General features: G+C 43.1%; 1 protein-coding gene across 1 annotated transcript; it reads right to left on the bottom strand.

The window, feature by feature from the left end:
* Positions 1 to 4,560: 4,560 nt before the first annotated feature.
* On the bottom strand, positions 4,561 to 11,312 carry LOC101166848 (gamma-crystallin N-A-like; the record flags this gene model as incomplete). Its single annotated transcript, XM_023951263.1, has 4 exons — positions 4,561 to 4,751; positions 7,759 to 7,898; positions 7,988 to 8,123; positions 11,170 to 11,312. Coding segments are annotated over 4 exons (552 nt in total), but the record flags the coding sequence as incomplete, so codon positions are not given.

The raw sequence follows: 11,312 nt of genomic DNA, 5'->3' as shown, positions 1-11,312 counted from the left end.
TGGGCTGTGATGTTGTTGCTGCTCCAGTTTTCCTCTGCAGGATCTTTTCTGGACTCGTTCCTGCCAAACGACTGAAACTGTTCGATTTTATTCAACTCACTTCATTGATTTAGTCACATTTCTGATGAAAGGCTCATGAAATGGGTTTTACATAACCTGGTATTTAACCCATCATGACTCAGGAAAAACTGAAGATCTGCAGCAGATTTTCACAAAAGACTTGATCAAGATAAGTTTGATCCTTCCTGTTTTTATGGATGTGGTTTTCCTTTTTAAAATGTAGATCCTGATTTTTTTTATTTCTCTTAAGATCTAAAACAATCTTGAATTTTGTGTGTTTGACACAAAGTCAATATTTTGATTATTATTTAATCTAAAGAAAAGGATGAAGGTGACTATTTTCTACTGCTTATCCGCAGTCTTCCTCAGTGTTCTGCAGCCGTCATGACGCGTCTTTAGAGGAACAGAACTCACTGATCATCCTTCATTCATCCATGAATGAAAACACAAAAGCATTCATGGACACCATGGTCCAGGACGTCTACGGTGGTCATCAGAACACGCCGCTGCTCACAGACCGTCAGCGTTTGGGACGCCAGCAGTGATCGTCCAGCATCACATACAGGATGGCAGATCCACCGGAACATCACCAGATACAAGATGAAGCATCAAAAAGGAAAGCAGCAGGCAGAAATACCACAAGAAAAGACCAAAGGAGGAGGGGCTACGAAGAAACTACAACCATCTCATCCATCTGGGGAAGAACAGAACCAGAACATGAACACCATCAGCAAACTGTAGTATTGATTCATCCAAATGTACTGAGAAAAGAGAAGCGGACACAGGAGAAACCATAGATTTAGACAAGAACAAGGAGCAGAAACATGATGGAAGCAGATCAACACGCCGGCAATACCAGAACAACCAATCACATCATGGACTGGAACACACAATTCAATACTGGATCACAGAAGTAAGGATACACAACATCAGGAACACAGGTCACACGCTTTGGACCATCATCACCACAGCCAGATAGAGAGGGGGCGTGGCCTGTCACAAACCTTCAGAGCAAGACTGCAGGACAGCCATGGAAACAGCTACCTCTTTATTTTTCTGATGATTAATCTTAAGTCTGGAGTTCTGCTACGTGGAATGGGAAATACTTAAATAGCCCTTTTCTACCAAGGCCCAACGCGCTTGACAGTCACAGATTCATGTCACACAATGATGGCGGCCTCGCTGCCAAACTCTGGCGCCAACCAGAGGTAAGGTGGGGTTCAGTGTCTTGCCCAAGGACACTTCAACACATGGGCGGGAATTGAACCCACAATCCTTCGATTGGAGGTCAACCGCCCTACCACTGCACCATGGCCGCCCCCACATGGGGGCCTTAAGGTCGCTTTAGATCATCCACCTTTAGACACTGATGACTTCCACTCGCCTCCTAACTTTACAGTCTTCTCTTTTTCCCAGTCAGGATGTCTTCAGCTCTTCTGATGTCTGTCATCAGCTTTCAGAGGATTCATGGAAACGTTTGATCATTCTTCTAGAAGTAAACGTATCAGCTCAGATCCTGATGATGGATCAGAAGGTCTTTCTCACAGCCTACACGTTTAGAGCCCCGAAGGTCTTCTGGGTCGGATCAGAAGTCATGAGGTCTGGATGTCTGCAGAGAGATTATGCTGACAGTCAGTCAGCAGTCTGGACTGCTCTGTCTTTTTCTGGCCCTGATGACTTCATAGCCGAGCTGCTGTTCCTAACGTACCATCCACAGCTCTTCTGTCCTGTGGGGCTCCTCAGAGCTAGATTTTTGGACCTCTTCATTTGTCATTATCCGTCCTTCCAGTGGGGTGCATCATGAGACAACATTCCTTGTTATGCTGATGATAGTCAGTTATATGTTCCCATTAACGAGAGAGGTTCCTCTTTAGCACCATTACTGCCTCGTCTACATGACATCAAAGGTTGGATGGCCTTAAGCTTTTTGACTTTCAATGAAGTGATGTATTTGGTCCAAGCAACTCCTGTGACCCCTGTAATGAGGATTTGGGTCCCTTGGCTCCATATGTTAAACATATGTCTTTTTTAAATTTGGATTTTCAAATGAATAGTGATTTTAAGCTCGACTCTCAGATCAGTTCAGTGGTAAAGCCGATCTTTTTCTAGGTGAGGCGCTTAACAAAGGTAAAGCCGTGTTTATCCCAAGGGCACTTTGTGATCCATGCCTTCATCACAACCCGGCTGAATTACTGAAACTCGCTGTTCTTCAGGGTTGGCCAGTCGTCCCTCTCATGTCTGCAGCTGGTCCAGAACGCTGCTGCTCGTGTCCTGGTCGAAATGGGACCACGTCACACCAGTTCAGGCTACCCGTCACTGCCTGCCTGTTTATTTTAGACTTCACTGTAAGATTCTCTTATTGGTTTTTAAACCTTTGAGTGGTCTCTCCTGTCTTGCCTGGTGTCACATTTTTTGGTGTTGCTATATTTTCTATTTATAAGAAGGTTGGGGAGGTTAGTCAGACATTTAGCTTATGGACAGAACCAAGTTAAAAAACAAAAAAAAGACGTTCAGCTTATTTTGGGGCGTAACCCTTGTTTCATCCTAGGCACTTTACCATTGGGAGTGGGGTCATCTAGACCAGTGTTTTTCAACCTTTTTTGAGCCACGGCACACTTTAACCTTGACAAAATCCCGCGGCACACCAGCATCCAAAAAAATAGATAAATAAAATAAAAATAAAAAGCTCAGTCTGTATTGATCTACAGCCGCTCTGCAATCTCACATGCATTTTTGTGATAATTGTTGCAGAAAACGCTGGAAGCTGCAGCTGTTTTTTCTAAAAGATGTATTAAAAATTAAGTCAAAAGATTCAAAAACTGTTTGATGTGTGTTCGTTGTTTTAAGACGTTAAGAGGAGAGACTCATTGTGCGCTAAGACAGTCACTTTACTGCATCATGGGAGATGTAGTGCCCGTAATCCGCCGACCGCAGAAAGACCAGCGTCTTTGAGCCTCATGCTTTTGTTCACTTGTTCCAGTCTGATACCAGATTCTGTGGAAAGCTACACCGCTAAAGACGAGCTTTAGCTGGTATTTCTGTTAGAACTGAGAGACTTTTTTGCGCTAAATCGAAACAAGGAATAATAATGGATTGGATTTATCTGTGCTTTTCAAGACACTCAAAGTTCTTACAGTGTGTCCATTATTCATTCACTCCTCATTCATACTTGGTGACGGTAAGCTACGGTTGTAGCCACAGCTGCCCTGGGGCAGACTGACAGAGGCGTGGCTGCCATTTCGCGCCTACGGCCCCTCTGACCATCACCGGGATCATTCATACATATGCACACGCCAGTGGAGCCACGCTGGAGGCAAGGAGGGTGAAGTGTCTTGCCCAAGGACACAACGACTTTTTTGGCTGGTGGGAGCGGGGATCGAACCGCCAACCCTTCGGTCATTGGACGACCCGCTCAACCACCTGAGCCACTGTCGCCCCAAGGAAGTGAATACTTTAACCACTTCTGATTGGTCAGACTGATGACATGTGATTAAGCCTTCAAGAATGATTGGTGGAGACAGTTAAAGGGACGGGACTTTTCCTTACACAGTTATAGCTGCAGCTAAATCGCGGTATCCCGTCATTCTTATCAAAATGTCTTTAATAGAATCAAATAAACACAAAGAAAAAATAATTTTATGATATTTCATATTCTTAACTTCTCAATGTTTTATCAGGGCCTGTTTGGATGAACAAAGAGCTGATTTCCTGGAGATGGTAATAATTGCTTTTAGATCAGTTAATGAGGGCAATTTCTCATGGCACACTTGACCATCTCCCACGGCACACTGGTTGAAAAACACTGGACTAGACCCACTAGACAGTTGGGTCATATAGACCCACTAGACAGTGCTCTGAACCTTTTTTCTTCAATGATTTGTGATCTTCACTGGTGTCCATGGATTACTTGAAATCTTTCCACCTTTATCCACCTTTGTCATGGTAGGGAGAACACGTCAATGGAAGGGGGGGGGGGGGTCATCTAAAGTAGCACAAGGGTGTAAACTGTTATTTACAAGGGGCCTCTACAAGGGGGCTTCTTTGCTGGCCTGTGGGTGGAGTCACGTCACACTCTAGACTCCATGTTCAGAGTTGAGAATCCTTTGGAACACTCAGCCAGAGATGATCTGAATGGGCAGTTGTGTCGGATTAGGATTGGGTCATAAGGGTTAGGTCATTAGGGTTAGGGTTAAGTCATTAGGGTTAGGATTGGGTCATTCCCAAAAGATTTTGTTCCCTAATTTTAAGGAAGTGGTGCAGCCATGAGAGTAATGGCAAACCAAACTTTTGCAAAGGTTCATAGCTGTGGGCTGCTAACACTAAGTTGTACAAAAACTGTCTTGTTTGTCTAAATTTAAGTACTGACCGTTGATATTTCTTTGTTTTACTATGTGTTTTGTATATTTTCCTTTCATTTCTAAAATCTTTTTACACCTGAAGATCTTAAGAAGGGATAATGTTAAATAAGCTGAAAGACTGAAAAGAAGACCTTAAGCACAGTTGTTTGTTACTAAAATAGGCCTTTATTGTGTTTTAAGCTGACAGGTTCCATCAGGATTTAGTTGAAGCGGACTCTGCGCATGGAGCCCACGGTGCTGTTCTGGCTCCCCCAGTCAGAGTAGTTGTTGTAGTCTCGTTTCTCCAAGATGTAGTGAGGTCCTCTGTAGTTGGGCTCCTGGTAAACTACCCACCTGGGAGATGAGACAACACCTTTAGTTACCTTTACCTGCTGTCAAATCTATTCATGGGTCTGAAATGAAAATTACATCTTAATGTCCAAGTTCTCTCTTTAGAAATCACTTTAAATAGATTCAGATAAAATGTATTCAGATTACATATTTTAAAGTACTTGAACAAATCAAAAGTATAAAATACAGATTGATACACAATTTCCTCAACAATTTGATTTAACAAACTCAATTTACCATAAATCAAGATTCTACTGCTTCTTGAGGGAATTTTAAAGATAAGTCAGCTGGTTGTTGGGACTGGGGCTTGTAGGAACAGGCCTGATGGGTCTGGTTTTAACCCTTGTGCTATCCTAGGCACTTTGACGTTGGGAGTTGGGTCATCTAGACCCACTAGACAGTGCTCTGAACCTGATTTGTGATCTTCACTGGTGTCCATGGATTACATGAAATCTTTCCACCTTTATCCACCTTTGTCATGGTAGGGAGAACACCTCAATGGAAGGGGGGGGGGTCATAGGATAACACAAGGGTTACAGAAGACCCAACAGAGTTCAGCCAGAGAACACTTTATAGTTTTGCCTTCTGTTGGTCTTACCACCCGCAAAAGTGTTGCTTCAATCCAAGGATTCCAACCATCGAGACATAGAATGTCACCTCACTGAGTGGGAAGGAGCCTGACTTGTGCGAGGGGCCAAGCAGTTTCAGATAGTCGAGCTCACCTATGCTCACAGTTTGGGCACTGAAACCCAACATCTTAGGAAGGGTTTGACTTTCTTCCACTCTGCTGTTTTCTATGGTCAGAGGTGATGGGATGATGTAGAACCCAACTCTGTAACTACGTGTTGAGATTTGCTCGGTTTATCATCTCTGGGTCTAGAACAGGCCTTAACTGTGTTCTCAGCTTATGGACCAAACAGGAGTACTGAATACTCGGCCCTCTTCGAGTCACAGGGACGGTTCTTGAAAGTGCTCCGACTGAGAGACTTCAAGACCCACATGGGCAATGACAGGCAGGTAGTGATCAGGAGGAACAGCCACCTTGATCTGGACCACCGTGATACTTTGTTGATGGACGTCTATGACAGTCACAGTTTGTCCATAAGGAACCAATTGTTTGGGTATGGGGGTGTGCCTCAGTGCAAGTGACACCAAGACAGCCTGGAGGGGAGATCAGTGTTAGACTTTGTGGTTGTTGTCTGGCTGTTGTGGGTCTGTCTTGGGTAACGGGCCTTTGCAACATTGCCGTCAGGGACAGTGGGTCTGAACTGGCAGTTTGGAATGATGGTCCCTTTTTTAGGAACAGAGACTGGAGGTTGTACTCCAACTACAGGGGGATTACTGGATTACTCTGCCTCCCCAAATGTCTACATTTGAAAAACAGAATTCTTCCGATAGATGTACTTCTACTTGAGGAGGAACAGTTGGACCAGACCACCTTGTGACCACTCCGATGAAGATGAACGTTTCTGTCGAAACAGTCAGGTATGTTGTAAATTTCACTGCGTGATAACAGAATTAAAGAAGCTAGTTAATACTATAAACACTATGAACGTTATCTCATTGGGGAACAGTTTGTTTTTTGTCCGGATGGTGAAACGGCATCAGCTCTACACCTTACACAGAGTGTCTAAGGGATCATGGGAGTTCACCCATCCAATCTTGACGTGCTTGGTGGATTTGAAAACTCATTTTATCTAGTCCCCCCTGATCTTCTGTGGGAGGTGCTCTAGGAATATGGGGTCTGGGTCCCCTATTAATGACCACACAGTTTCAATTCAACCAGAGCAGGAGTTTGATTTGTAATTGGTCAAACCTGTTTCAGGGCATTTACTCTGGCAGGGATGCTTTTTGCCACCAGTTCTGTTCATTATTATGGACAGAATTTTCTATGTGCAGCAAGTCTGGATTATGACTAGAAGAAAGAAAGTTTTCTCTCTGGTAGGTGGTGAGATCCTGCCCCAAGTAGAGTATGTTAAGCATCTTGTGCTCTTGTTCACATGGGATGGATGGATGGATGGATGGATGGATGCATAAAGGCATGCAAAAGAAGTGGGGGTCTGCGAAAACCACGGTAAACATGGCCCAACCAGGTTCACCCACAGTTGGTATGTTAGAGAGGCCAGTGCTCAAGGGTAAGGACCAGAACCCCCACCACAGGGACACGGACACCCCCAGGCTCAGACCTGTGATCCCCGGCTCTTGGTCTTTCAAGAGAACTCAGGGATTCCTCTCCCTGCGTGGAGGGAGGCCCGCTGGTGCCCCCCACCAGGGATGGGGTAGGGGACAGAAGATCAGCGGTCCCACATTCCTTGCGTATGTGTGTGTGTTTGTGCGTGTGTGATGGAATGTATGTTGTTGTAGGGTAGAGGGTGAGTGTACTGAAGGGTGCAGGTCAAATTGGAGGGTAGGCCAAATACAGAGTAATATTAGCACGGTGGGTAATTCCAGTCAACTGCTGACATTTGCCACTTTAAAATGGAGCTCAAACTGTGGCTGAGTGCAAGATGGTCCTCTGATCTATTTTGTTTTTTTCGGTTGAAGGTGCTACATTTTCTTGGTTATTTTTTCTGTTTTCATCGTCAGTTTGTTTTGTTTACTTCTTTTTGATAGATAGATAGATAGATAGATAGATAGATAGATAGATAGATAGATAGATAGATAGATAGATAGATAGATAGATAGATAGATAGATAGATAGATAGATAGATAGATAGATAGATAGATAGATAGATAGATAGATAGATAGATAGATAGATAGATAGATAGATAGATAGATAGATAGATAGATAGATAGATAGATAGATAGATAGATAGATAGATAGATAGATAGATGACTTTATTAATCCCACAATGGGGAAATTTCATTTATCTATTTATATAAAAAAAATTTCCAGCTTTGGTCCAGCATGTTTTAAGCTGCTGTTGTGGAGCAGAGACGTTTTCATGTCTGTGATGCAGTTAAAGGTTTTCGGGGATGTGTCCAGATCAGATGGAAGGTGTAACTCACGCTCCTCCCAGCACGCGGATGGAGGCGATTCGGTTCAGGCTGTAGCGGCTCATCAGGTTGGGAACATCGTCTTGAATTTCCATCTTCTTCCCAGAGAAGCCGCCACGCTCGAACAGCTGAGCTCTGGGGAGGCCGTTGTCCTACGGAACAACACATTTTCAGCCAACGAGGATCCTGAGTCTGTCCCACCTCATCTTTAACGACCAACAATACCGGCACAGAAACTCACCTGTTTGACAGGACGCACAGAGGAGACGTGGTCCACCTGAGCGCACCACTTATCATAGCAGTTGTACTCGCCTCTGTCGGACATGTCCCACAGGTACTGACGGCCCCTGTAGTTCTCATGCTCAAAACCCACCCATCTTCAGCAGAGAGGTAGAGGAGACAGTTAAAAGCCAACTCAGGCTGCAGAGCAGAAGCTAAAACTATCAGAAGGCAGAGATGGATGAGGGTGTTTTTTTCCAGAACAACAAAGTTTCACTTTTACAAAACCTACAACTAACTGAGACCAAAAACATCTAAAGCAGGCTGGCTTTAACATTTTGGATAATCAATTCCAGCCTTTCTGCAAACGATGTGCAAAATCAATAAAGGAAATCCATCAATTTATTTTCATGAATGAATTTGGTTTAATTAATCCAGTTTAACTATTCAAAATCAAATCTGAATGAGTAATCTTTGAAAAACCCAGGCAGCTTTGTTTTTACTATTATTTGGTTTCTAATTTATTGTCCATTCTGACCTTTGACTGTAAATGAGAACTGGACAGAGTCACCCCTCCCCCCTGGCGTTCCAAACAGGAAGTAAGAAACCCAAAATCCTATAGATTTCCGTAGACAAATAAACAGCTTTAGCTGTAACATTCTATTGGTCAGAGGAAACATTCTGCCTCTGCTACCTTTTTCTAACATGATTCATTTCTGTAGTTCAAGTTATTTGCGATATAAACTGACCAACCAGATGCTTCAAAACAAGTAGGTGGAGCCAGTGGCATTTTCCTATGGGCAATGTGGGCGGTCGCCCAGGGCGCAATCTCTTTGAAGAAAAGAAAACAAGATGACTTTGTTGTTTTCTAGACTAAAACCGTCCATTTCCACTAAAGTTACTGAAATTTGTGCAAAGGCGCCCAATCGTGTCAACTTGCTGCTGTAATGACAGTATTTGGCACTGTCTGTGTAGAACATGCTGGGGGGGGCAACTTGCAGCTGCAGTGGATGTGACCAGGTGAACAGGTAAACAGGTGACCAGGTAGAGAGGCGGGTGGGGGCGGGGCTTAGACTCACTGATTCCAGACCCCCACCAAACTAACAGCTGCTTCCTAATAATAAATATTCCTCATCCATAGAATGAATCTACTTTATTGGGTCGACTGGATTTTATGAAAAGGTAAAGAAAAACTAGAAAGGAGTCTGCATCCAAGTGAATCTCTTTCCATCATCTTCCTCATCTGAACTCTGGTGTTTGACAGACAAAAGGAAAATGGAGAAAAGATCAAAGGAAACATCAGCGTCCAGATTAGAAAGAAGAAAAAACACCCCAAGGATGAAGGAATGCAGGCGGGGGCAAAAATGAACACTCACTAGGGGCCAAATACGACCACATGTACTGATGGAGGGGTAATATATGGAGCAACATTTGGTTAATGAAGGTTTCACTTCATTAGACTAGTCTGGTTAATTAAACTAGTCTGGTTAATTTGACTAGTCTGATTAACTAGACTAGTCATGTTAACTGAACTAGTCTGGTTAATTAGACTAGTCTGGTTAATTGAACTAGTCTGGTTAAGTAGACTAGTCTGATTAATTGAAGTAGTCTGGTTAAGTAGACTAGTCTGATTAATTGAAGTAGTCTGGTTAATTAGACTAGTCTGGTTAATTAAACTAGTCTGGTTAATTGAACTAGTCTGGTTAACTAGACTAGTCTGGTTAACTGAACTAGTCTGGTTAAATAGATTAATCAGGTTAATGTAACTAGTCTGGTTAATTAGACTAGTCTGATTAATTGAACTAGTCTGGTTAACTAGACTAGTCTGGTTAAATAGATTAATCAGGTTAATTGAACTAGTCTGGTTAACTAGACTAGTCTGGTTAAATAGATTAATCAGGTTAATTGAACTAGTCTGGTTAACTGAACTAGTCTGGTTAATTAGACTAGTCTGGTTAACTAGACTAGTCTGGTTAACTGAACTAGTCTGGTTAAATAGATTAATCAGGTTAATGTAACTAGTCTGGTTAATTAGACTAGTCTGGTTAATTGAACTAGTCTGGTTAACTAGACTAGTCTGGTTAATTAGACTAGTCTGGTTAACTAGACTAGTCTGGTTAACTGAACTAGTCTGGTTAAATAGATTAATCAGGTTAATGTAACTAGTCTGGTTAATTAGACTAGTCTGGTTAATTGAACTAGTCTGGTTAACTAGACTAGTCTGGTTAATTAGACTAGTCTGGTTAACTAGACTAGTCTGGTTAACTGAACTAGTCGGGTTAAATAGATTAATCAGGTTAATGTAACTAGTCTGGTCTCACATACAGTCAATTCTTCAGTCGTTTGTCTTTGTTGTTCAGGTTTCTGTGACACCAGAAGAAAATGTCCTTTAGTTTCCATTGATGTTCATTCCTGTAGAATTCCTTCATGATTGGTGTCAGGCTTGGATTCAGATCAAGGAAACAGAGAAATGTGGACGTTTTACCAGAAGCAACCTTCAGAGAGAAAACACAAACTGATGTGTGGAAGTGTGAACAACTACACACTAGATCTGATGGAGAATTCAACTCTACACGTATGTTCTACCTATGTTGAATAATAAAGCCAAATAAATGATCTGCTGTTCTTGTGTTGGTATGTATGCAGGCTTTGAGTGTTTGGGGGCGGGGCTTGTATGGGGTAGAAGGGTTTGGGGAGCCATTTCACCATGAGCGTCAAAGTAGTCAGGACCGCCTCTGGGTGGAGTTTGCCACCCCCCATCCAATATTCACAACATTTTACAGACTTCATGTAGCCCTCTTTTGAGTGGTAGGGGTGTGGCCTTCCAACAAGCACACTTCTGACTGGCTAGATTAGTTGCCTTGAAAACATTGACTCAGACCAACTTGGACGAATCACTGTTTACGTCTGGCTCCAATACGGTGCCGTCTGTGTCATGAAAAAATGGGGACTGAGTTGAAGTCAACCTTGTTCTGATGATGTCACACTCACTCAGTCCAGTTCTCTGATACAGTCAGTGGTTCCGTCATTTTAACAAAGACCAAACGTGTTTGACTTTGGTCCATTTTTCTCCATTGATCGTTTTAGTTTTATCCTCATTCTATTGGAAATGTCAGAGAAGGATGCGTTCAGTTTAGACTCTACTAAAGTTTGACCCCACCTGATGCTCCTGTTCTGAACTCTCTGAGGGTTTTGGTAACTTACGCTCCGCTCTCCACCTGGACTGAGTTACATCTCTCTGGGAAGTTCCTCTCGCTGATCCTGGGACAGTCGCCGTTCAGGTCCAGCCGTCTGCCAGCGAAGTTCCTCTGTTCGAAGAGGGTCACCTGAAGGTAGAGCCGGCACCA

This window comes from Oryzias latipes, chromosome 3 (assembly GCF_002234675.1).
Source record: "Oryzias latipes chromosome 3, ASM223467v1".
Taxonomy (NCBI): Eukaryota; Metazoa; Chordata; class Actinopteri; order Beloniformes; family Adrianichthyidae; genus Oryzias; species Oryzias latipes.
This window is presented reverse-complemented; position numbering and strand designations above follow the sequence as displayed.